Here is a 27,440-nt window from a genome sequence, read left to right as displayed (position 1 = left end):
TTTTAGACTGCACCTTCCTTTACAATCTCCGCTCTCCTTCTTTTATATCGCTCTGCCTCTTGATATTCTCTTTCTGTCTTTGTGTGCAGCCCCCACCCAAGCTCTCTCCTCCATGGATCTCCCTTGCCTCTTTTCACGCATTCTCTTACATCATCCCTGTTTCAACATGTCTCTAATTCTGCTTCCCTCTCTCCTGCTCTCTCCCCCCACTCTCTCTCGCTCTCTCTGTCTAGAGCTCCTTGTCGTTTTACGCACTCTTGCACCATCTCCCTCTGCAGCGATATGTTTTGGTCTATCTGCTCTCCAACCAGCAGGACAGAATAAAGCCTTGATGTACTTTCCCTCAATGTGATGCCAATATCATTTGAATGGTAATATCTGATGGCAAAATGCACATTTTGGAGGGAATGAAAATGGAACGAGATGGACCCAGTGGGTATTCAGAAACAAATACAAATTTGAAATACAAATTCAAAGCTGATGTCGTTCAGGATTGTGCAAACTACACATTTTCCCCGAACAGAAAACTGAGCAGTTACAAACCTTTTCTGAAGCAAGTAGCTAACTCATGAAACCACATTTATATCATACAAAGAGAACAAGTAGTTTCGATATGAGGCTAACTCTGGAAGTCAAAACTTGTCAAGCCTAATTTACAACAAACATGTCTTTTTGGTTGATGCTTTTCCTAGTTTTGTCAGAACATCTTGCACTACATTTGCTACCCAAACCCTCGAAAACTTCCACATAACTTATTAATCATCCTCCATTTTCTGAATCAAACTTGCCTTTGAATAATTGAGGGGGCTCTTTGAAAAGCCCTAACCTCCATTCCCACCTTCCTTTTACAAGTCAACGTGGTGCATTTTTAATTGGAGGGGGGATGAAATAGGCATGAAGGGAGATGGGAAGAAACGGAATTGGAATCAGGGACGCTCAAAACGTGGCAGTCATGGCGCAGCGTATGAGGTTGTATGCAAGCATACAGAGAAGGCTAAATATGTGTCTGGCCTGACAAGTCACACATGCTTGACAGCTCATGAGGTGTTTTCTGCGTGGAACGATAGCACACGGCTCATGTAATCCCTGCCTTAGAATATCCTAGCAGACGGACCTAGATACGCCACTTTGAGTCATGTTTAAGCAATTTGGTTGAGAATAAACATCAATTCAACTTCCTATAGAGCATAAATCTCCAAAGCTGAATGATTTGTTTAGTCTACATGAAACAGTCTTGTAGGGGCTAAAACGGTAATTGAAAGTACATGCATTACAGTCTGAAAAAGCTGTGTCTGTTTGCAAGGTAATAGCAATGATTTGCTTTTGTGATATTAAAACCAAATTTAGCCTTGAGAACAATATAAGAAAGGGTCAAAACAGAAACAATATTAATCTATTTGAACGGGGACTGAAAGGAATGAGAGTCCTTTGGAGCCGGATATGTAACAAGAATTAATGCTTGCAGGGTATGCATTAATGGGCCATTGCCACAGTTGGCTGTGACAAACTTTGGTTCTATTTTTCATATTGCTGCTGTGTCATGCTGCTATTTCCTTGTGGAAAGCCTCTGCAGTAGAGAGCTGCAGCTGGGCCCGTTTTTATGAGCATACTGAGATTTTGAATCAGGTTTGGACCTAAGATATATTAGTAAGCATTAAAAAAAAGTCACTCGTGAGCGCTACCGTGGCTATGATTGAACTTGCAGCACTGTAAGCACATGTGGCACTATGTTTTCTTGTATGCTGATACACGCAGATCACATAATTCTAAACCGCATGCACATAAAAAGATGATCAGATGAGAAATGTATAGAGAAAATGTATGTATACTTTGCTTTAAATACACAGGTGCACAGACACAGATATGTGTATTATAAAATTTCCGACCACAATGCCTCCTGACTGTGCAAAGCTTGATAAAAGGAGCCAGAAGTTCTAATCGAAAAGGCAAAACACCAGCTTCTAACTTCAAAAACAGAAGAGATTCATAATCCTTTGACTGCTGAACAAAAGGAACTATTGTTAAACCTTTTACACTGAACAACCACATATAGAGCGCAGTGCCTGTGTGGTTGTATGGCACAGATAAGTGTTCTAGAAATGAAATGAAATGCAAAATCTAGACAGTTAAACAAAGAAAAAAGACACGTTATATTTTTTTATATTAGCATACATGCAGCTCCATGACCATGCTTTTATATATCATCTCTATCATTTCGAAATACATTAAAATTTTGAAAAACTGAAGGAAACCTTATTAAGCTAAAAGGAAAAACAAAGCTCTTCCTCACAGGAAGCTCTATTATTAGCACTGCAGACTTGAACACAATCAGCAGCAAAACAAAATGAAACTCAAAAACAACATGTAAGACTTTCCAACATTTCAAAATTATTGCATTCTCCATCTCCACAATCGGCCACCGGTGCTTGAAGCAGGGGGCGTGGAAGTAGTATTAAGGGTAGCTAAAAGATTGAGAAGGCCCAAAGCGTCAACTTTTTAAAAATTTACCACAAAGCACAATAATATTTAACTGATGCAAGAGCCTTGAAAACAGAAAACATTTACCTCTCCGAGGAGCACTTGTCAAAAAAAGGATTTTTTTTTCATCCTCTGAAAAAAAAAAGCACACAGGGGCAATGAACACAGCAATAGGAAAGCAAGATTAGGAAACAAAGACAGAAAAAACGCGGATTGTGGTGCAAGCATCTCAGCAATCTTTTTATGAAAAACTAAAAAGCCAAATGTTGATGAAAGATTTAAGGCATGCTTTATTTGAACTCAGCCCTGGGTTAACTCTGTCAAAACACAAGAAAGCTTTTATAATGTACGTACAAGTCTTTCAAAGAGTCACCTTAAAAAGTGTTGGAAACATCTGTCACCGCCACTGTCCGCTGTGGGCCACAACTTTATCACGTGGAACAGGTTTGAACCACGAGGCAGTTGTTTTTCATTTTTGAATTCTAATTATACAAAATGATGTGCATTGTGTTAGTGGAGGAAAGAAACAGTTATTGGAAAGTATGCTGTTGTTATTAACAAAAATTATTAAAAAAGAAAAAAAGAAAGTTTGCTGCAGTTTGAATGCTTAGTGTGTGTCAGTTGGTTTGCGTCAATCTTGAGGACATGAAATGAGGTGAACAGGCAGGTGCACAGCCTTCTCTTTACATAATCTCTCTGTGTATGTAAAGGTCAGTGGTTTAATGAGAGGACTGCCGAGGTCAGGGGAGCCAGAGGGCTCCACCTCTCTGACAGGCCACATAACTCCAAACCTGCTGTTAGCATGCTAATCCTTGCACAAGCTCCATGAGCACTCCCTCCTTTGGCTTGGTCAGACCATCTCTCAGTGTGACTAACTGGCTCCCTGCTCGGCCATAAGCCAGCCCCCATCTGACAGTCCCCTCCAATAATAATGGACAACAGAGGCAGCACTGGTTTGACAACGGTCCTCGTGACAAATTAGACTCACTGTACTCCTCATTCTGGCTCCGCCTCTCGATTTCTTCTTGTTGCTTGGCAGTTCTGGGCTCTGCCAGGGCAGTGGGCGCGGTATGGCGCCGGTTGTTGAGTTTACTTTGGTATGAAGTGCCTTCCTCTACGACACATGTTGCCTTTCTCCCTGACGAAACACTCGAAATCGATGCGTCTTCATAAAATTGGAGCACAATGTGAGGCCTGAGCGTGCATTCTGAACGGAGCTGAGTGGAACACGGGCCAGGGAGACAAGGAGCACATAAACATACACACTCACTCACACAGCCATCCAAAACCGAATGCGAGAGGAGGAGAGGGAAGGATCCCACAGAGAGGATGATGCAACCGGAGTGAAATTTTTCGGCCGGAACGCATGCTGCATTAACGCAGACCTGCAGGACGAAAACACACACCCGTACTTCGTTCTTTTTTTTGTTTAAAGCTAAATTTGGTTTTATTGCCCCATTTGTTAAATAAAAAAATAAAGAATTTTTTTTTGCATCCAACAACCTGTAACATATAATTTCCTGAAAAAAAAGAGATCCTTTCATGTTACTGGCATCATGGCTTTCTGGCCTCACTGAGAATGAAAAGCCAAATGAGTTGTTCAGTTCTAAATCTGCTTGCCTGACAGATTCAGGTGAAAGAGCTATAATATCTAAAGTGAGGGAATTCGAGAGAACCATAACTCCCTTTATGACCTGCACAGATTATAGTCCCCATCTGCAGCATAAGGCATCTGCAGTATGGGTAAATTTAAACCAGATTACAGTTGGTCATTACACTACATCTCCGCTTATTTGATTTCAATCATATTCCATCGTAAATATTCAAATAAATTTCTGCAGTATTGATGGACTTATAAAATGGTTTAACAGCCAATCCATTTCTTTTCATTGGGTTAGCAGTGTCTTGTGTAAGTTGAGAAAGCCTTTGAAAGGGTGTAGCCTGGCCAAAGACCTGTGGCGCCTCGCTTACATCACTTCCCAGGTCAAAACGGACAATTTGGCCCAACTCTAAATGAGTTTTCAACACCTGCCTTGACTTTGAGCAACTCTCCGGCTTTGTAACTACTTTAACTGTCTGAGCCTATGGCGAGAGCCGCTGCTAATGTATTTAGTTTGACCAAGGACAAATATATTACTCACATTAAATAAGCACCAAATGAAACAATGGCCCTAAAACAAACTTGGTGACAGTTGCGTTTGCTAAGAGGAAAGGAAGATGCTGACAATAAAGGTTTGCCAAGAAATACAATGCTGCGTGATGATGTGACAACAGTAAACAGTAGATAACACCTTCGGTTATTAAATGTGCTCCCCCGTATCATCACAGCTCAATTGCCCCAGTGATTATTACACAAAATCAGGTTGATGAATAGTGCTAGCAATCACATCTACACCTGCTCTTCTTGAATGGATCTCCACCTCCCATGCAGCATTGCCAGAGAAAAGAGAAAGGGTTGGCTCTTTGTGCTCGCCGTCCCGTTGTGCTTGGTAGCAGCAGCAGCAGCAGCAGCAGCCGGTGACCATTATAAATGGCCTCTATTAGCATGGCTGAGTCGCAGAGGGGAGAGAAATAAAATCATTGGGAGAATGTAGGCCTGCACTGGTGTCCCTGCGCCCGCTACCAAGCTCTGTCGACCTCTGTCCCAAGCTTCCCTCCTCCCAGCTCCCTCCACCCCTCCATTCCAAGGGGACACAATCCTAAAGACTAGATTACTAGTGATACATGGGGTCATTATGGGGAGGGTTATGGCAATAGTATCACAGGCACAGCTGACAATAGCAATAAGAGGGGTAGCTTTCTTCAGCGGTAGCATTACCATAGCAAAGGCTGTTCTTTATGCCTGTTGATGTACAGCAGAAAAGGATGAGGGTCTTTTATTTCCTGCCATAGCAGAAAAAGCTGTGTATTATCTCCCTGAAAACCATGCTTATGTCTTTGTTAAAGTGCCATGTCTCTGTGAGTAAAGTTAAATGAACACAAAAGTATCCCCAGACAAGGCATTACCATGTTAACAATAACAGTTACCAGCTACCTGCTACATGGAAAAGCGGAGGTAGAACAAAATTGTAAAGTAAATGGCAGTCGATCATCTACAATCTGTGGTTCAAGCTGGGGCTTTGTACTACCACAACCATTACAGAACAAGATGCACTGTCACTGAACACACAAGGTGTCAGTGCATAAAGTGAAGACAAAAGAAGAGCGAAGGAAGGGAAGGAATGAATGGAATCAAGCAGAGTTAATGAAAAGGAGAAAAGATGGAAGAGGACTTTTCTGCTGGACAGTTCTATAGACTTCACTCCACTGGAGCATTTCACACCTTAAAGGGTCATCATGCCCTCAGCTTGATGCTTTCTATTCTGTAAGAGGACAAATGCAAACAGTCTGAAGAAACTGAAAGGAAAGGGGAGAACCACACATATGCGGAAAAGCTGACGGGGAAGCGTAGCAGCTTGAAAACCAGTTTCATACATAAAACTGCTATCAAATTCATTCAGATGGATTCATTTCACTTTCATTTTTGGAGATCAGTAATGGTGATCTCTTTAGAAAACAGGTTTTTCATACGTATATTTTAATATTTGCAAACTGCATTTATCTTGCTGTGATGGCTTACTGTACCTAGTTCATGCGATATTGTGCAGTCTTCAATAAGCCCAGTGTGACGACAGTCGGTCATTTTCCCGTTATCCATGGGATGTACTGTCTTTTACTGCTAATTTGGGCATCTTCTACGGAAACCTCAGGGTGCGGGGGAAACGCGGCCTTCAAACAGCTCGCAGTGAGCCAGTGAGCTGGTAAGCCAAGGAGTAGCTGGTGCCTCGAGCTAGTTAAAATATGAGCACAGCGGGGGCTCGCTAATGAAAGCGGGGGCTCAGCCTGGGAAGCAGGACCGTATATCGCAGTTAGGAGACAGTTCTTAGAATCAGCTGGCGAGCTATGCCTATAGTTCTGGGGCCACTGGTGATTAACCGTCCAACAGAGAGTCTCTACTACAGCTGGGCTATTAATAAAAGATACACCCCCCTCCTCCTCTTCCCCTGCCTCTTTGCTTCCCTCAATGTCTGCACACACTCTCTGTCCTCTGGAATTTATTTGTATATCATAATCATTTCCTGACACATGGTGGGTGTCACACATTGTTTACACGAGGCAAAGGTTCAGGATGGGGGGGCGATGGCTTAAAAGGCGAAGGAGAGGGGTCCTGAAAAGTGGCAGCTTACTTGTAATGTACTTTTCACCCTGCGATGTGTCCTGCAGGTATAGCAGATCAATTTGTGACCTCTCACTAGATGGTGATTTCCACAGAATGACTATTCCCGTGAGAGCAGAAAATAAAATGCAAGGGTAAAGCACCATCATTCATGCTGGAGCACTTCAATTCTTTATATTACACCACAAGGGCATATAACACTGTTGCATCAAAAGTTTATGATGATTCACTGTCGTCAATTCTATAACAAAGGCAACCCTGACAGGGTCAGTCATTGTTAGTACAGAAAAAGCTGTTAAGGCAGTATTTGATTAGAATATTTCAAAACTGGTTATAATAATACATCTATATGCAATCTCCACTTTAGTGCGATTTCTTCTTCTTTTTTTAATTTTTATTTTTAAGGGGGAATCACTTTGATCACCCAAACCTGAAACACTGACAAAGGCTTAAATGCTGCACAAAATTACAACATGCTCATAGTCCTTCCACTGTTGCACACGTTCGTGTACATGTGCACGCGCACACCCTCCCTCACTCCCTCCCTCCCTCCCTCCCCGCCAACTCATCACAACCCCCACCCAACTACCCCCCAACACACACACACACACACACACACACACACACACACACACACACTGAGTGACTTACAGAATGTATTGCTTTGAGGCAATCAAACAGCCTCCCTGCTATTGCAACGTGAAAACGCCAGGTTAATAATCTGGATTCAGCAGAGTGAATGAAAGCACGTTTACAACCACTGGACTAGATGTGTGAATACTCCCGTGCACACTATAGGAACATTGGTCCTCCTAAAAATCACCCCCACACATATTCATGCCGTCGTGACTCCCGATTCGTGACACTCTTATGCTTGCATATGTGTGTTTAATAGGGTAGAAAATGAAGCACTGATTTTGGGAGCCAGTGACAAGTCAGACGCTGGAAATAATGTCCCCCTCTACGTGCCACAAATGAAACAAAATGAGAATAAACATGCAGAAAAGTCATTCAAGCTCCAGCACTATAGAAACAATTGGCCAACAATTGCGCTGCTCTACCTATTAAATCCCGCATGATTCAGGCTCCCCACTCTCACCAAACGTGTGACAGATTTCACTCTGGCAAAAACAAGTAGAGCCATAGGTGTCGCGGGGAATATGGGCATAACCCACCTTTGTGCATGCCCGTGAAGCGGTCTTTGAGCACAGTGAGCTCGTAGATTTTGCCGAACTCCTCGAAGAGGGGCCGGAGGTCCTTCTCATCCAGGTTGCGGGGGATCTGACCGATGAAGAGTTTGATGGCATCGTGGTCCTTCATGGGGATGGTGGCCGGGCATCCCGCCGGGCTGTGGCTGTGATTTAATCCGTTCACGAGCCCGTTCGTGCTGGCGGAGACCACACCAACACCGTGCACCGTGCCGTCCACCTGCCCGTTGGTTAAAGTTGCCATCTTCGGACCGGCCAGTGAGTTGGGATGGGTACAACAGCAGCAGATGGTAATGGTGGAGTCTCGTTTTACGTTGGAAAAAAGCTGGTGGAAGTCTTGGTCAAAATTTGGTTCCGAGACCAAGCCGTACCAGAGATGGTTCCGCTCTCGTCCTATCAAAGCCAGTATTTACAATGATTTGAAAACACATGAAGCATTTGGCGAAGACGCATATCAAAAGCGCGCAGTGCCGTTGGTCCCGGTGGAGGCTTTGATTCCTTATATTTATGTCCTAACCAATAACTCGTTCATTGATTTCATAAAAGAGAGAGAGAAAGAGAGGGAAGAAGAAGGGGGAGGGAGAGAGAGAAGAGAGAGAGAGGGAGAGAGACCAAGAGCGTTCACTGTCTATTTACACCCACGTTCCTTCGTCCCAGCTTCTTGGCACCCTTTTATTTTTTTTGCATTGAGGAGTCTGTATGGGTGTCTTCTCGGTTTAAACGAACAGGGTCGGTTCGATCTCTGCCAGAACAGAGGGGAGGTTAGAATAAAGGGGGCCGCTTTAAACTCGGCATATATAAACCCAGCATATTTCTGCCCCCCCCTTTTTCTTCGGCAAGTAGACAGTGGTACATTCCACCGAGGGGAGAGGGTCTATAAATAGAGAGATATAGAGAATACGGTCCTTTGTGCTCCTACTCAGAGCAAATAACTACACTTTCAAGAACTTAAGAATGCAATACTTGGATGACTGACACACACACTCACACACACGCAGATACACACAGACAAAGACTCACACACACACGCAGTTTTTTATCAGGAGTAATAAGCCGTACAGCTATTTTCAGAAATTTACCTACTATTAAGTGAAAATAAACACTGGTCACAAATTAATGGTGCCTGCGGTTAATCGGAGGTTTATTTATTGTTTTGTGTGCTTAAGTCACTCTGCATATCCTCCATCCACCTTCCTCATCCTCGACGGCAGTAGCAGCGAGTCGCTGCATCCTCGCTTCGCTCCAGGACGGTGGACAGCTCCGTGGTGCTGAAACACAGCCTCACGGGCGAAGCTCAAAAATACACGAATGGAGAAATCCTCGCACGGCTTCGACTGTTCGCTGTTATCAAGAGCAAACACGGCTTTTTGCAGCGGTTTAGACTATGTATTATTATTACTTTCTTCTGCCGTTTCGAAAGTCACACCGAATAGATTATTTCATTTTCAGAAAGGGGAAGTCTATGAGCACCGCCGAGTGGCGTAGAGAGGGGGCACAAGGAAGAAAAAAAGAAAATAAGCCATTCGGGTTATTTCAGGTAATGAAGACAATAAGGGGGGGGATCTGAAAAAGATAAAGATGGAAGTACATTTTGTTTCCATTTATACCAGAAATGAGCTCAAAATCATTAAAAAAAAGAAAAAAAGAGAGATTTCCTGATCATTTGTTGATGATTTGATGAACTAAACATTCACTCAGCTTCTTCATCAAATCATTTTAGCTTACGAACCTGAAGGCATCAACAAATCTGAATTTAAATAAAACCGGAGGCGTTATTCTGATTACTTTGGCAATCGTTCATTATAAAATTGACAGTTTGAGCGAGTTAGGTGTTTACACATTTCCCATTGAAGGCATGCACCAATTAAAAGCGTGCTTATGTCTGTGACAAAAATGGACTAAACAGAATAACCTCTGTTATATAACAGCAAGTATCATCTGATTCAAACTACCACAAACGGGAATCTGCGACGTTACACGGGAAAGGTGCAATGGCGGTGGATTTGAACCTTCACTGTAACCAAAACCTCAGCTGAATATAAGATTAGATTGTTACATCAGCTTCCTATTAGCTTGGACAACGACCTCTCAGCTGGGATAATTGGCATTCCTGGTTGTTTCCTTTGGGAGTAAGTCCATGTTGTTTATCTGTATCCCCAGAGGAGAACAGCAACACCCGGGGTCTTGTTAGTGTATAAATGATAAGAATGCTGATAATCCTGTTTGAATCCAATCTGATGAAAGCCATTTTAGCGGTCAGGAAAGCAGAATGTTAACGATGAATAACTCCCAGTGAAGTTAAGCTAGCTGGTTCTTGGCAGTTGTGTCTGCTGGACACTCCTTTTAAATAGAATGATTCAGACCCATTACCTCACAGTGGGCCCTTGGGGAACTGCCATGCGCGCAGCCATATGTACGCCGAGGTGCCAAAGTAAGGCCAGGGTATGACTCTTAAAATTCGAACTGTGCTACGTTGTTTTCCTTTTTCTTTTTTCTTTTTTTTTTTTTTTTTTTTTGAGATGTGTGGAAACTCCACCCGACACCCCGCCCAGAAATTAGCTAACCATTAAATAACAAAAGACTCACTCTCACGGCGACACAGCGCCTCTCTCACCTCTTTCCGCTCCTCCGCCAGCTAAATGGCCCGGTAATGTCATCCCGTTCTCACGGCATGACCGAGCCCCAGCAGTTGCGGGGGTGGTGGTGATGGTGGTGGTAGTGGAGAAAGGAGGGGGGCCGGGGGGTGGGACTTGGCTTTCTTTGGCATGACACTGTGCTCTGCTCTCCAAGCTTTCCCTCGGGGCCACACTCCATTCACCACAGCAGTCCTGTCTGCGCTCACGCCTGAGTTACCTGCAGCAATATTTTTTAATACAAGGGTGAAATGGGAGGGCACAAATCATTGTAATTATGTTCAGTGGGTACTGTCGCGATGATTACGCAAGGTATGGCGCCACAACGGGTCCCTCGTGGTCTGCTTCGTCACACAACCTACCTGAGAGGTAGTGGAGAGGCTGCGGTGGCTGAGCCCATCGGACTGATGACACGCAGTTAGCGAGAAAGACGTGTTACAGCGTGTCTGTGCACTCCCCAAATGGCACTTATTCCAGTCCATTTGGGTATACTCAAATACGACTGTGTAGCTCTTGCAAATCCTTTCCGCAATACTCAAAACACCCGGTCTGTCAGACAATTTCCACATTTATTTACTGTTATTTTATACCCCCCTTCATATTTGTTTGAAGCAATGGAATTATAATTAAGTTTTCAGTGCTCATTAGCAAAATAAATCAAGACTTGGACTGTTAATATTTACAGCCTCACAGATTGCAATTGTTTAACAGCAGCAACAAAAAGGCTTTTAAACACAGGAATGCTGACTGAGATAAGCCTCTATCCACGGTGCTGAAACTAGTGGGAAGGCAAGCAAAGCGCGCCTCTGTCCGTGGTGCTAAATTTAATACAGCACAACGGTGGCAAGTGTTGCTCTTTAATAAGACAAGATGCCCCGATAAATTCTCGGTGACAAAGCTTAAGGCCTTGGAGAAGAATCTATAAACAAGGTGTAGATAATCATATGTAGAAATGCCATTTCTCTCAAAAGATTCCTCTGAGCTCAACAAAAGAGGTCACTTCATCCCCCATTGCCATCCCCAAACAAACCTTTGCAATCATACAGCAGAAGATGGCTATTTTACCTAGGAATATTGCTCCCTTGCTTCCGATGGCTTCAATTTTCAGTTTCAGCACTGTAAACGGTTGCAGCAAGGCAAATAAATGAAAAGGGAAATGAAGTAGCCAAGTTACACAAATAGATTGATAATCTGCATGGGGCACCGTAAAGTGCTCTGGCGTTTTCAATATTACCTATTCTGCATAGTAATGTCTTTTCTCACCTCTCCTTCATATGGGACAAAGTTCTAAATCTCCTTTAGCCTTGGGACACTTGGGCTGTATATCACCTCTCAGTAATTTAGTAGGAAGAGCACAAAGAAATGAGGAAATGGCAGGCGCATGACTGAATGCTCAAAAAGTTTAGAGGGACAAGAAGGGCAGGGGGGTCCTCTTTAACTTGATTAGCAACAATTTGTTAGAGATTGGAAGGGATGTGCCAGGAACAAAATTACTGCAGTAGTTTCAAATGTGCATCTTTTGAAAATGACACTGTGTTCTTGGCATAAGCCGGATCTATATCTATAGCTATATCTACATAGATACAGATACCTATAGCTATAATATCTATAATATTATGATTGTTTAAAATGTATTTATTATATGCGAAGATTCCAATCTAACTTACACATAAAACTATAGGTTTACTATGTGATAGATAAGGGAGCTATAAATGTTAAGCACTTATTATGCAAATGCATATATACAAAAATAGCTGCTGATCTGGAGAAAGAGAATTCGTTAATTTCCAGAGGGGGAAAAAAAGCATTTTACTGGGTCATGTGTGGAGTGAACAGTCTTACAGTGGAAGTTTGTTGACACAGGGATGAGAGGCGGTGACTTATCTCCCCTTAGGCAAAAACAAACAAAGTCACAAACACATTCAATAACACATTAAACCTTTGGAATTATCTGCAAAGTAGCCTTGCAGCAGATGTGTGGCCTAAACATGTCTTAAAACCTTTGTTTAGTTTAATACACAGCATGAAATTATGGGCTTGATATAAAACTACATCCACATACATTTAGACCTTGTTTTGCATAATTAAACACAATAATGTAAGTATGCGAATCACATTCCACTCACCACAGGGCGATAAAAACCAAGAGTTCAGCTTGGTTTATACAGTGCCACCATACTTGATATGACCAGGAATGTAATCCCTGTTTCTCTGTAAGAACTGGAAAATTAGTGGATTACACATATGCCATCATAATCTAAACAGGGTGCTATTTTTTTTATTAAGATAAATCCTGTAGATTTGAGAATTACTGGATCTCAAGGGGTTCTTATTATGTGGAGCAATGAGGTGTGTGTACCTCTTGCCCCTGCAGTTATACCTGGCCTGCATTGGAAAGAGATTAGCGCTGTGACATTTGACATGGGTAGGCGTCTCTGCTTGTGCTGAGCGCCGGCTGCACAGATCAGCCATGCTGACAGCTCCTCTCCTTGACTGACTGGCTGCCCTGAAAACACACAAGCCTCTTTACAAACACCAGCTTCTTGACAACATCACCTATACACTCGATTGCACCGTGCACATATAATTCCTACCTTTGACACCCACGCACACGCACGATTTCGCACTCATAAATGTGACACATAATTAACCTAATTCTATTCCGTCTTCTTGCTGACTATAAAATTGGCTTGTTGGATCTGATGTCATACATGATACATGCAGTCAATCATCATAGACAGAAAATGACTTCATTCAATCGCTGCTGTCTGAATGATGCAGCACCAAAATCCCATTTCCACCACAACAGATCAATTCCACAGAGAGGTCATGAGGTGGGATGAACTCTGACCCCTGGCTTTGTCGGTGCACACTGATGATACTCCGAGGGCTTGCCCCGGTTGTCAGGGTGATGTGACACCTCAGTTCTAGATAGGCAGCCATTTTGGGGCCAGATTTTCCGACTCCAGTTTGTCATTAATTGTTCTGGGAAGGAAAACAGGACTCACAGGGGAGCACGATAACACCTGGCTGTTTGGTATACCCATGGGCAATAAATGTCTTGAGAGAAGATGAGGTGTAGTGTATGTATCACTATATGTGAAAATACTTTTTGAACATGTGGCCATTTTTATATTGTATTTTCTACACATGCATACATTTAAATACCTGGAAATATCACAGTGGTTGCCAGAGAATATAAATATAATAAGCCTAACATGCCAAAACAAATATGAGCCTATGGCACTACTCCCTTAAATTAAACCTAGCCTTACCCTAACCTCAAACCAAGTGAATGGTGAATTAGATTTTTGCCATGTTTTTAAGAGAATTTTCAAAATTCATTAAGTGTACACAATGTGATCAAAAGTATTAAGGTCATAGCTCTTAATGTTTGAATGTTTGATGTATAAAATCTGCACTTATCTATCCCTTTACAAATCTCTGAAAGAATGGTTCATTCCCAAACGATTGCTCAATTTGAGTGAGTTACTGTAATAGGATGCCACTGAGATGACAAGAGAGTTGTACAATTCCTGCCTTTTTTACAGATATTCCATGATTAACTGTGAGTGGTTTTATTTGAAAATGTAAGGAGGCTTTCAAAGTACTGAGTTTTAAACCTCCTCTGGTATTAATATCAGTGCAAAAACTGTGCGGTAGGAGCTTCATGGAATGGGCTTCCTTGACTGAGCAGCTCCTGTAAGTGTGTAGGCGAGAGTAAGTTTGTCCATATAGGTATTTAGATTCTGTGATGGCATTTTTGTATAGTGTTTTTACATTTTATTATCAGCGTGTCTAATCTCAGGGTAAACATATACACTTGATTGATTGATTGATTGATTGATTGCTCAATCAATCAATCATTATTTTATAACCAAAGAATTCTATGGTGTTATACATATTTCTTTTTACACTTTTAGCACCAGTAATTAATATGTTGAAACAGCAGATGTCTGATTCAACAGGTCAAATAATTCTGCATAATTACAATGCATGTCTAACCTTAGGTATTAAAAAATCCAACATGGGTGAAATCTTAAGAATTATAACTTAAAATGTCAGCTTCAAAGGTTTCAGTCTTGGTTGATTTGGCACAACCTGTAGTTAAGCTACTGGTGGTAAAAGCAACAGCACTTTAAAACAACAGGTCAAACAATTCTGGGGGCAGCAAAACAAGCTAGTCCACAAATTATAGCCATTTTTCCATCATTCGGTGAACAACTATGATCTGATTTTATGCTGCACACGGCATGAGCCTGCGAACAGCAAAGCACAGTGAAAGTTGGTTACCTCACCGAGACGTCGCCTGCAGCTCTTCATCTAACAGCTCGCTGCGGTTTCTCCCTCTTGTTCCATTACTCCGTGCAATATTTCAAACTGATCTGCTGTCAAAAATCGCAGAAAGTGACTGTTGTCTTGTTTTGCAGTCAGTGGCAGATTACTTAATAAAAAAGGTCAACTCATGTTTCCACGGTGAAATGCTTTTAATGTGAAGCTGCAGCAGTAGGAAATGTTTGGTTTACATTAGCGGTAACTTAATACAGCATTTCCCCCTGGAAAGACGCCACAGACATGCTGCTCATAATACTACAAATGCATCAATATTGCAGTACTTTCATTTGCTGGCAGCTGTACACTGTTGTTACCTCATTCAGCAATAAACAGTGTCACATGAGACACCCATAGTCATAAGACTGAAACTTTAAAATATAGTATTTCATATTAGATAATCTCCCACTGAACCCATTTAACATGTCTAAAATCATATATACACTCACCAAACATGATATCAGTTACTTCCTGCTAGCACTGGGTTGGGGTCCCTTTTGCCTTTAGCATTGTCTAATTGTTTGTGGTATACATTCAAAAAAGTGATCAAAACATTCCTCAGAGAGTTTGGTCCATACTGAAACCACATCATCAAACAGTTGCTGCAGATTTGTTTGCTGCATATGCATGAAGCAAGTCTTCCCTTACACCACATCTCAAAGGTGCTCTTTTATATTGAGATCTCCATTTGAGTACAGTGAACTTACTGTCATGTTCAAGAAACCAGTTTAATTGATGTGGTCAGCAAAGATATTCAGGTAGATTATAAACTGTATGCCAAATTCTAACCTTACCATCTGAATTTCGCAGAAGAAATTTAGACTCATCGGATCAGGCAATGCTTTTCCAATGGCAGTCAGTGTGGTCTTGGATGTAATGAGTGGTTATTTCAGTTACTGCCTTCATATAACCCCTTTGGAGTTCAGCTATTCTCTGACTTTTGGCATCAATAAAGCATTTTTTGTCCAAAGAACTGCCACTCACTTGATGTTTTCTCTTTTTTTGGACCATTCTCTGTAAACACTAGAGATGGATGTGTGGGAAAATCCCAGCAGTTTCTGAAAAAAATCAAACTAGCCCATCTGGCACCATCAACATATCAGGTCCAACGTCACTAAATCACCTTTCCTTCCTATTCTGATGCTGAGTTTGAACCTCAGCAGGAAATCTTGCTCATGCTACATCTCTGTATGCATTGAGCTGGTGCCACTGGGTTGCCTGATTAGATATTTGTGTTAAGCATCTGAAAGGGTGTACCTAATGATTGGCTGGTTAATGTATGTTTCATTAGAAAAAAGAGACTTAAATATTTATAAAGATAACTCAGATCACAAGCATGCAGTTTGTGATAAAAAATTGTGATTGTGAAGTGGTGAAGGCAAAGTAAGGAATTTTAATTGATTTAGTCAAATTCCCATCATTACCACAGAGCTCCCATTGGTGACAGGTGGGAAAAATATTCTTTTATTAATAATACTTAGGAATATAATGAATTACTTGTGGCCACAAGATGTGCTATCTGATGTGTACTAAGCACAACAGGCCTATTATCATGTGTGGTTAAATTGAATTCATTTTTTTATAATTAGGGATGGATAATAATGATATCATGCAGTTGTTGTTGTCGGGCAATTATAACAATTTTCCTTATCACATAAAATAGTATTTTTGATCAGGGAATATAGTGCAATCAGAAGAGGGTATTGCTCAGTGGGTCTAGGAAAATAAAAAAATGGCAGAACGCATCAAAAAACTGTTGGAGTTAACTGCTAAAATCAAAGCAACACCATCATCACAAAGTATTATTTAATTTAATTTACTATGGACAGCATTGACAGAAATATCACTGTCAATAACATCTCGTGGCCATGCAACAATTTTCCCATCCATGTCACCAGAGTGGGACCAAAGTCTCACAGAAAACTGGTTTGGCTGAAGTTCTCCACAATACAATCACAGTAAGAAGTCTGATTATAGCTGCAAAGAGGAAGTGATAGTGAATATTGACGGCGCAGTTAAATCCCTGGCAAGGAGAAGAGCCCGTGATTGCAATATAATAATTTGGCGTTTGGCTAGACAAAAGAGGCAGCGAAGACATACTTCTCAAGACTAAGACAGAAAAATGACAACAAAAGAAATAATGGTGTAATTGAGGTGAGATCTCGCAGAGTTACTTGTGGATGTGTGTGTCTTTGGGTGGCCCCCACAGCTTGCTCCTGAGTGATGTGTAGAGAGCCTTATCGGGAAAGGAGAGGAAGTATGTGTTACATTTTTTTGGTCTGATAATGACAGATGAATGGAGGCAGACAGAGGAAAGAATGGTAGAGTGATAGAAAGAATTGCTAGATAAACAGGCAGGTGGAGCGATAGATAGATAGATCAGTTTTACAGTACTGTCTGCCAGTGAAGTTTGAATGTGCTTAGGAGCATGTCTCTCACAGTGTAGGAGTGATTGTCGGTGTGTAGGCTCTGTGAATAGAATATCGAGCCTGGATGAGCACATTTAAGATGATTGTTCAAACACACAAGCTCACAACGACGCACACACGCATTCGAAGCAGCACACTCACAATGCGCCGTGTGCACAGTTGCTTTTTAAGATCAATTAGCATGAAAATGCTTTCTTGATAAAATCGAAGGAGGCAAATGCGAGATGACTGAGAGAAGTGGATGATTGCATGTGCTGCCTGTCTTCCCGTCTTCTTGCACCCCGTTCTTTTTATTTTCTTTCCTCTCAGGTAGAGACAGACAATGCAAATAGCAAAACACCACTCTGCCTTTTCTGACCCCTAATTTGTGTCCAGCATGCCACTCTGAACTTTAACATCTTGACCATTATGTTCGCACCATTCTTTACACAGCGTGTGGACTCTGCGGAACAAATTAAACAGTATTTGTGCGAAAGACGCATACCAAGCATCGAAATCCATCAGCCAACAAGTCTGAACAAGGCCGCAGCTTCCCCAGCTCCTGGCAGACACCAACATGAAGGGGCTTCCTGGCAACAGCTTTGCTCAGGTAGAGAAAGGTCATTAATAATGAATACTAAATCAGCATGTGAAAAAGGTTACCATTTTCAAACGCTGCACTCTCTTCCTTGTACCTCTCCCATAGCATTTATTATAGCCTTTTCACTTTCCTTTCACTGTCACCTCTTTTGTCAGTGAAAATATGAGCTATGGCTTTGCTCTGGTTCTGTAGGGGGCAGGAAGGGAGATGAGAGGAAAATGGTAGGATAGTGTGATTCATTCATAAAGAGATCAAGTGTGATGGCTCTGGGAGTTGTGTTGGACTGTTTTTTTGTCACCGTGTAAGGCTTTTCATAGTAATGTGTTCTTAAAAACCTGTGGAAGGGTGTACGATTATAAAACTGTGAACTCTTTAAAAATATAACTATATGATAATTAATTATTTACAGGTCTACAGTGCTTGCTTACTTTGCTCATGTATTAAAGCACAATCATGTATTTTAATTTATCTTCTTATTCTTTCTATCTTCATTATATCAATGTATACAGTCAAAAGGAAAGAAAGGTACAGCAAAGGTACAGCAATTCTGAAACACAAAAAAGAATAATAAATACATATATTTCTTCTTCTTCTTCTTTGCGAGCTGCATATTCATTGTACAAGACAAAGTAATCAATCACAGGCACCATTAGCGTCACTGGTTGATGAACACTTATTCGCAGATATGCATGGCAACACAATTCAGTGACTTCAAAATAACTAAGCATTTTTTAAGCAAAATGTATTTAAAAACAATAACATGCACGTAACGTATGTGTAACATTAAGAATGCAGACACACCCATAATGTACACGTAATGTTGATGGTGGTTTTGAGATTAGATACCACACACAATATATATAAAATAAATATATAATATAATTAACTCCCAAGAGCAATATAGATAGCTTCGAATCCTGATACAATATGCAGTTTATATAATAAGTTTCATTCAGATTGAATAACATGTTTGGGAGGACATACATACGTGAACTGGTGCTGCGGGGCTTCTGGGGGGCTTTTATAGCCTGAGGCCGGAGGGGGTGTGAAGGAGGAGTGGTCCCACTCCTTAAATTCAGATGATATCTCCACTACAAAGAAGTTAATAGTGTTACAAACAGACTTTCAGATAGGCTTTTGAGGGCCTTTAAAGGTGTGAGCTTTGCAAAAAATCAGACATTGAGCACATTAGGACATTCCTTCCAGGGCGATCGTGGCTCAAGAGTTTGGAGTTCGCCTTGTAATCGGAAGGTTACCGGTTCGAGCCCCGGCTCGGACAGTCTCGGTCGTTGTGTCCTTGGGCAAGACACTTCACCCGTTGCCTACTGGTGGTGGTCAGAGGGCCCGGTGGCGCCAGTGTCCGGCAGCCTCGCCTCTGTCAGTGCGCCCCAGGGTGGCTGTGGCTACAACGTAGCTTGCCATCACCAGTGTGTGAATGTGTGCGTGAATGGGTGAATGACTGGGTATGTAAAGCGCTTTGGGGTCCTTAGGGACCATAAAGGCGCTATATAAATACAGGCCATTTACCATTTACCATTCCCTCCTCTCCTCATCTTTGTTGCTCTCATAGTGCCTCAAGAACTTTGCACAAACCATGACATACTTTGCCAGTGTTCATGCAATGCATTGCCTAATCTTCAAATACATCACCTAGTCTTCTTGCAAAGTGCTACTCTCTCACGAACAGCTTCCCTTGATCCTTGTGGAGGACTCCTGGAGGACACTGTGGTGTCATGCTGTGAGGCTGTGGCCACATATGTGTGCACCACATGGTTCCCCTGAGGGAACCGTCTGATTGGATATGGGTGCTGGAGCCTGTCGCCTATCTGTGAACTCTCCCTTAATCTGGATATAGTAAGCCCACAGGGAAAGACACATCACAAGGGCTAAGTTCACTGTTGCCTTCACTATCTTTCTTTCCAACTCACTCATGCAGCTGACAGAAAAATGTATTAAGAGGACTGTTATAAACTTCAGCTTTTATATACTGACTACACTCAATCCACATGGTGAAATCACATTTTATAGTGCTGCACATGAACAAGATTTGATCAGGTTTATGGGAGCTGTTTGTAGAGTGGAAATAAAACAATATGCTTAAAATGTTCTTCCCTTTAGTAACACTTTGCAGATGTTTTTGTAACCTAAATGATGATAGCTTAAGGTTAATATATTTATATATTCATCTTTTGAATATGCCTTGCATAAACCAAAGTTCTTCATTTGTCAAAAAAAAATCAGAGAAGTGTTATCTTCTTGTAATTATATGTCCTACTACTAAGAGAGAAAAAACCCTCTGATGCGGGGTTGTTGTTAATTACCCACCTAGACCTCATTACTGAGGTGTTGAATCATTAGGCAGTAGGAAAGTTAACAAGGGTGATGCTGCTAGGAGATGTTCCCAAGGCAACTTCATCTTATGTAAATGTGAATACGCATCCAGAATCTGAGCTGAAGTGGTTCTGACATTATTGTTAGGACATTTATTAAGTGTAAGCTTAGAGGTATATGTTTGAGTTTGTGTGTGTGTGTGTAAGAGCGCCTTTACACACACATGCCTAATGGACACAGGTGTGTCGGCCTGACTCTAGCTGGGTGACCTCTCCCTTTATGTTAGAACCTCATGTCATGCAGAGGCAGAGACAACACTTCCCAGGGTGGATCGATCTCCTCTACGCTGCAGTACTCTGCTCCCCTGTCTCAAACACAAAGGGAATGCACCTGCCTGGAAGTGCGGCTTTGACATAAAGCCTGGAGGGAACCAGATGTCTCTGAGGCATGTTGTGGAATTAATGCTTCCACTTCCAATCATTTATATCACACCAAAATAAGTGTAGTGCAAATGGATAAAAACAGGAAACCAATGCTATCTTTACTTTGTCTGAAAAGAACCAGAATAAAACAAAAAAGTTTAGTTAAATAAAGATTCTATGAGATGGGGTTTTAGTGCTGTTCCCCAGCCTGGACTTTCACAGTTCTTTTCCATCTGCTCCAAGTAGTGAAGATGATGAAGACTTGGAAAACTTTGATCTCCGGGAAGACTCAAGTCAGGAGTTTTAGGATGACATGGAATCTATCGAGAGCAGCTGTTGACAACAACGTCTGCAGTGCTTTGCACATACACTAAGGCTTGTTATGCAAGACATACTGAAGAAGACAAACGTTCTGAACACTGCCATAGCAAGAGTGACTAAGTTCTATAGTTTACTACATTCTACTTATGGACTAAAACAATCATTTGAGATGGTGTCTTTGGAGCCATCCAGCACATCCCTACAGCTGTATCAACCAGCACTTTACGCTTTGTAGAGGCAGTCACTGACTTGAATCCCCTAATTCTAAACCCACTTTTGGAGGCCCAAGGTCATAAAAGGCTGTGCTTATCAGCCAGAGAGTTGGGTCAGCTCAAAGAACTAGTGGAGGTTTTGACTCCATTCATTCAAGACAAGGAGACCTCATTCAACAGGAGAAAGTAGTAACTTAGTGCAGCGCTTCTGTCTGTCACTTACTCACTTACCAGACACCTCATAAGGATGCAGAATGAAACCCATCCACTTGGTGTGTTTTGTAACAGCACTGCAGAAGTCTCTCCTACTCAGCTTTAAAAGGACATTTTTGATCCATCATTCTGCTTCTTTTGACTGGTGCAAGATGTCCAAGGACAAGCTGGAGTCAAACGGGAGGCGAAGGAGACGATAACCGGTAAGAACACATCCTTTTCAAACATTTAATGATTCAACCATCATCTATGTGAATTTCATTGTCATTTATTTAATTAAATAAAAATGAAATGTAATGTATTATAGCTATATTATAAGTAATTGTGAGTTTACTGCAATATAGATATATACAGAACTTCTGTTGGTAGAAACGTGAAAAGTCGCCATACCAGACAGCAGTAGTGGCGAGGAAGATCAGAAGCCTTATTCACAGGGAAAACGCCACATCTATTCTCTGGCTACCGAAAGAAAGCCAACAAGAAAAGGGTGGACCATGACTCATTGGTAAAGGCTGAAGTTATTCGGTACATCCAGGTGGTATCTGATGAAGACGAAGCTGACTGTGTGGAAAAGTAATAAAAAAGGTTTTTCCAAGACTTTGTCATGTAACTATGAGAATGCTTGCTCTGGCAGCCACCAGGGCACCAATGGAGCAGGTATACAGCCATGGAGGTATTATTATGTGCCTTCACATAGCCAGACTTAACACCAAGACACTGTCAACACTGATATTTTTGAAATCTAACCATTCTGTTTAAAATATTCCAGGACTGATGTTCAAGTAGTCAACCTGTTGCAGGCTTGCAATTTTTAAAAAGTTGTTTTATTTTGATATATTTCCATTTTTTGCTGTTATTGAATAACACCGTAGTTGATGTACGAACACTTTCAAATGTTTTCTCCAAACTTTAAATATGGAAAAATTTATGAATCAGAAGGTTGAGCTACAAACTAAGTTAATTAACATCCTGCATCCAGTTGTAACAAGCAATAAAGTTCATGAAATTTATCGACTTCAATTGAGCAGTTTTTCATTTCCCCTTACTTCTGTTTATTCGTGTTTATTGCAGCAGCCCTCTTAAGTCAGTATGCACTCATCATTTTAAATTCTGCGGTTTATCAACAGAAGCCATATAACATAATTCATGATATATAACAAAGTGTTATAGGGAGACTTTTTTTTATGTTTATCTGACAATAAAACATCAATTTCAGCCATTAGAGACCTGAGACTTGGCTTGGACTTGCAAAAATGACTCTCTGTCTCTAAGTCATAACTGTTGAGCCAAGAGTGGGAATGGGAGGTGAGAGAAAGTGAAAGTGAAAAGGGGAACAGGAAACTCTTATAGGCTATTGCTTAGTCAAAACTCAGCAAGAGGTACTACTGATTTTCAGCTTACTGTTCAACACCAGTTATGAACAAATTGTTAAACTAATCTGAAGACATACTGTATTTTCCCAGTAACGGACGTGCTTGTTCACAGTAATTTATGGTGATCAGACTGAGGATGGGAATGATTTATTGATGATACATTTAAGATGACTTCAGAATGAGCTGCCTCATTTTCATGCCATTGTTATGTAACCCAAATGGTCTGCTGAACATGCCTACCCAAAAAAGCTATATATTTTCATTAGACTTTCAACATGAAGATCATGTTTATTGTAATTCTTCAGGAAAGGAGAATGAAAATACCTTAAAGTGACAATCAACTCAAGATCATTAGCTGAATGAGGAGCTATCATATGGAATATTTACATCAATCTCTATTATCACTGCTAAATGAACTGTAACCAAGAAAGCAAGGGTATTGCAGATCACCTTTCTGATTGAGAAATAATATATGACCTCCATCAAAGACAGGTAAACAGATGAGAAAAAGAACAAGGAAACACACACACACACACACACACACACACACACACACACACACACACACAGCGGTATCTTTAATGGGTCTCCAGCCCTCTAATTTCTTAATTTCTTTTTCTTGTTTTTTAAAAACACAGTCTCACATTTTACGAGCGTAATAGTGTGAAAGCCAACAAATAAGAAAGACAAAATTAGGAAAAATAAAAAGTAATCCCATATTGCTATCCAGCCAATCTTAGTAGCAGTTGCTCCACTGCTGTCTCTGATCCTGGACAGAAAGAGGATTAATGCTTACAAAATTACAAGGAAAGCAAAAGCACATGTGAGACTACACCATGTGTAATGGCCCCTCTCACTGCCCTCTCTAGCAGACATGTGCAGACACACACACACACACACACACACACACACACACACACACACACACACACACACATCTGTCTCCGTTCCAACACATTTCAAATCCAAAAACGTCAATAGTCATTTCAGTCACAGACAAGGAAGAATGAGTGTGTGTGCGTGTGTGTGTTTGTGTTTGTGTTAAGGGGTTGGTGAGGTGTGTGTGGGGGCTACTTGTACTATGACAGACGTGTGGAACAACAAATGAACAATGCCTCGAGCAATATCAAAGATATCGATGGGAGGAGATTTGAATGGCGTGTCGGTGGAAATGTTGATTATCACTCATGTCAATTGTTGAGACAATGAGTGCTCTGGGGCATCTGTCTCTGTTTCTAGCTGGGTTTTTTTCTTGTCATATCCAGGAGTTTCAAGGTAATGAATGACTTCTTTTCTGCTGGCTGATGTCATTGAATAAAGGGTGATGTACACATGCTGTGCAGTGTGAAAGCCACACAAAGGCCATGTAGTCATATTTTCTAAATGCTGCACAACTCTTGTCACAAACGCATGACACTAAAGTTGACAAATTAGACACTATGTTACCAGCTTGCTCTTGGATTTTCAGACATTAACTGAAAACAGCTTCCTGCATAGGGTAAATACAATGATGCTATTTAAACTAAAGACTAATAAAACAGAAAGACAAAAACATTTCACAAGATAAACATGTATATTGAAAGAAAGACAAGAACATAAGTTGACAGGCAGATAAGCATAGTGAAAACAGACAGACAGTGATGTAACTGGTAGAATGGGTGATACACAAGCTAGTAGAGGTGGAGAGGAGAAAGAGAGTGGCAGATAGAGACAGCCAGGCATGTACAGTAAGATGACAGGAAGGAAAACATGGAGGAAGAGACAGAAGCAGATCGAAGGGGATAGAAGAAGATACACATGCAGGTAGACAAGCATAAAGATGGACAGAGAGTTATGAAATATAGGCGGGCACGTTGAAGAAAACTGGGTGTCCAAAAGGCACACATTAAGATGCTGAGACTGCTGCACATGACCAGGTCAACAACCCAGAAGCATGTGATCAGGGAAACATTTGGAAATTCTGGGTGGAGTGTAGGCTTTTTGATGGAGAGACTAGCAGACAAACAGACAAAAAGAGAAAGTGAGAGTGCAAGACAGTGTTGTAAATGGGCAGGTGGAGAGAACACACACACATCCACACACGTACACGCACACACAGGCAGACAGGCAGGGCCAGAAATGAGCCTGGGCAGAAGATAAGATTCCTGGGTGGCTTTGCCATGGGCACCGGTCTGCAGAGCACAGCAGCTTGGGGCAGAAGGAGGAGTAGGGGGAGGCAGTGAGAGGGGGTGGGGATAGCGTTATCAACCCAGTGCAGAGGCTGGGTTGGGCAAATGGGCAGTCTGGGAATCCCACCTCTACTACTACTCTCCCTCTCTGCGATCCAGCAGCTGTGGTGAGACAGAGACAGGAAAGACAGAAGAAAGACCAGAAAAAGGACCGACAGAAAAAGTCAAAAATAAAAAACACGCATACACACCTTGTTCCCAAGGTATGCATGAATTCATAGGTGTACAGTTGTCTCAGACTGATAGTGCCTTCAGATGAGTGAGGAACACAATGTTCCTTTATCACTTTATTCTGTAGTTTTTCTTTTTTAGCAAGAGGAAAATAGACAGAAGGAGAAAGCAAGTGAGTATGCAAAAAGAAGTACCGGATAGTGCAGCTTTGATAATGATGTTTCCTTGTATACGGGAATGTTTACAAAATGATATCCACAAAAAGTTAAAGGCACGGCTATGTGACTCTGACAAGACTGAGGTGAAACCATAGATGCTGCACATACAATCTTTTCTCCTCCCTCTCATGTGTGCTACTGTCAAGAATCATATGTCTCTGCAGTCTGAATAAGACTCTCCCAGCATGCAGGCGGTGCATGCATATGTATGTGTCTATGTTCACAGCAGGGTATGATCTGCCCAGTAAGACTAAGGATTTAAATAACGTGCTGGATGCATTTTCAACAGCGACCACACCAGCAGCTAAGCAACACTGTCAGTTCACATTTTCTGTAATTGTGCACCGCAGTGCTAGGCAATATAACAAAGTTAAAGCATTAATGTGTGCAGTAGAAATGTCTCATTTTTTAGAGGATGAAATTGACGTCGAGTTTACTGAATATTTAATCAAAATTTCATGTAAAAAAAAAAGAAAAGTTATAAAGTTTTGGTGCAAATAGTGCCACTGTGTGGCCACTTATTACAGTGGCCTGTCAATACATAGACTAAAGCATGAAGGCACAAATATTTCTAAAAGCATGCTCCAAATACATATATGACAACTATGGATAGGTTTAAGAGAACATGATTCTGGGCACTGGATTATTGATCAGGACATCTGAATGTTACTGGCTGACATTAGTGGAGTCCATTTGGAAGCTTAGTCTAATGATGTATTCTGCCATTTTTTTTTTTTAAGAGAGATGCCAAGAGAGGCTTTGAGGGAAGTTTGAGGGTAGTTTGTGTGGAATAAGCCAACAAGCTTTCTGGTGGGTTGTTATTTTTTTAAGGTATGCCACAACCCATTAATATATTGACATTGGTGTAAAAACTGGTTTAATACATTAAAATTGCATACAATTTTTAAACTTATAAACACATCTAAATAGGAAAATAGGAAAAGCACATGCAAAAAGAAGAACACTACCTGAACAGCAATAGAACGAGGAACAGCTGGGTTTTGATAAACAACGTTACACAGAGGGGCTCAATGCTGCAACAATTTTTGTCTAGAGTTCCCATTATGTCGCTTTATTAAGTTTACATATTTCAGGAGAGGGAACAATTTAGATTTCTAATATTTGACCAGTTTATGGCTCAGATGTCAATAAATGAAATGAGCAGAGGCAGCATTGTCTGGAGCTATCCATCTCCTTCTTTCAGTTGCCCCTATTAATGATTATGGCATCATCCATTTCCATCTCTTCCAAGCCTCTTTATATTCTATACTCTGTCAGGGCAGTGGAAAATCTCCTCTTGTCCTTTCTTTTCCCTTATGGCCTGTAGCTCCGTCATCAACTGTTGATGTACCTAGTTCCTCTCAGTTCAACTCAATCTTTCTTCTCTTTTAGTTTGCACCCTAACTGTCCAAACTAAGATGATATAATTATTTCTAATCCCGAGTCTGATTATTCTTCTCCCCAGAGCATAGCTTCACTCAACTGCTGCCTATTCTCATTATAGGTCACAGTGTCATCTGCAAACACCATAATCCCATATGCCCTCTTCTCTGGTATCATCCACAATCCCTTTATATAAAGTCAATACATAGTCAATTTTTGTTTACATTTAATTTAACTTATTGTTACCACAATCCCTCTCCTTTGACTCCACGTTGAACTCTTTATGCTACCAACTGAGCCTCGGTTCTCCTTTCATAGAAGGCCTTACAGGCATCTGAAAACTAAAAACTAAAAACTGGGAATAGCCATAAGGTTTCTTTTAAAAAGCAGACATTATGTAAGTGATGCAAGAAGAAAGAAAGACAACTTTTTCAGGCTGCTAATTTAACATATTCTTACTGTAACTTCAGCACTGTACCAGTCTTTTCCTTTCAGTCTCCTCCACACTGGAGACACAGTTTAACACTGCTTAAGCAGCCATTCTCCATCGATTGATTGCCTTCATAGAGACCTCAGGCTCAGCCAATTACATGGAAGCTCATAGTCACATGGAAAATCTCATGACCCAATATTTTAACAAGTAAATAAAGACATTGCTTAAATTTTACATTTTCAAAGCTGTTTCAAAGCTG

At 41.2% G+C, this 27,440-nt stretch overlaps 1 protein-coding gene across 11 annotated transcripts in view; it reads right to left on the bottom strand.

The window, feature by feature from the left end:
• Nucleotides 1–8,607, bottom strand: part of celf4 (CUGBP, Elav-like family member 4) — a 95,664-nt gene extending 87,057 nt beyond the window's left edge. For 5 of the 11 annotated variants that reach the window (XM_019355082.2, XM_025907406.1, XM_025907405.1 and 2 more), the window contains exon 1: nt 7,870–8,603. In XM_019355082.2, coding sequence (XP_019210627.1) covers nt 7,870–8,146 — 277 coding nt within the window. In that variant the 5' untranslated portion in view covers nt 8,147–8,603. Of the gene's footprint in view, nt 1–7,869 lie in introns of all 11 variants that reach the window. The other 6 variants (XM_025907407.1, XM_019355084.2, XM_019355083.2 and 3 more) reach the window with 3 other exon arrangements.
• Nucleotides 8,608–27,440: the final 18,833 nt, after the last annotated feature.

The sequence above is a fragment of the Oreochromis niloticus genome, linkage group LG5 (assembly GCF_001858045.2).
Source record: "Oreochromis niloticus isolate F11D_XX linkage group LG5, O_niloticus_UMD_NMBU, whole genome shotgun sequence".
Taxonomy (NCBI): domain Eukaryota; kingdom Metazoa; phylum Chordata; class Actinopteri; order Cichliformes; family Cichlidae; genus Oreochromis; species Oreochromis niloticus.
The sequence above is the reverse complement of the archived record's forward strand: the minus strand, read 5'-3'. Positions and strand labels throughout refer to the sequence as shown.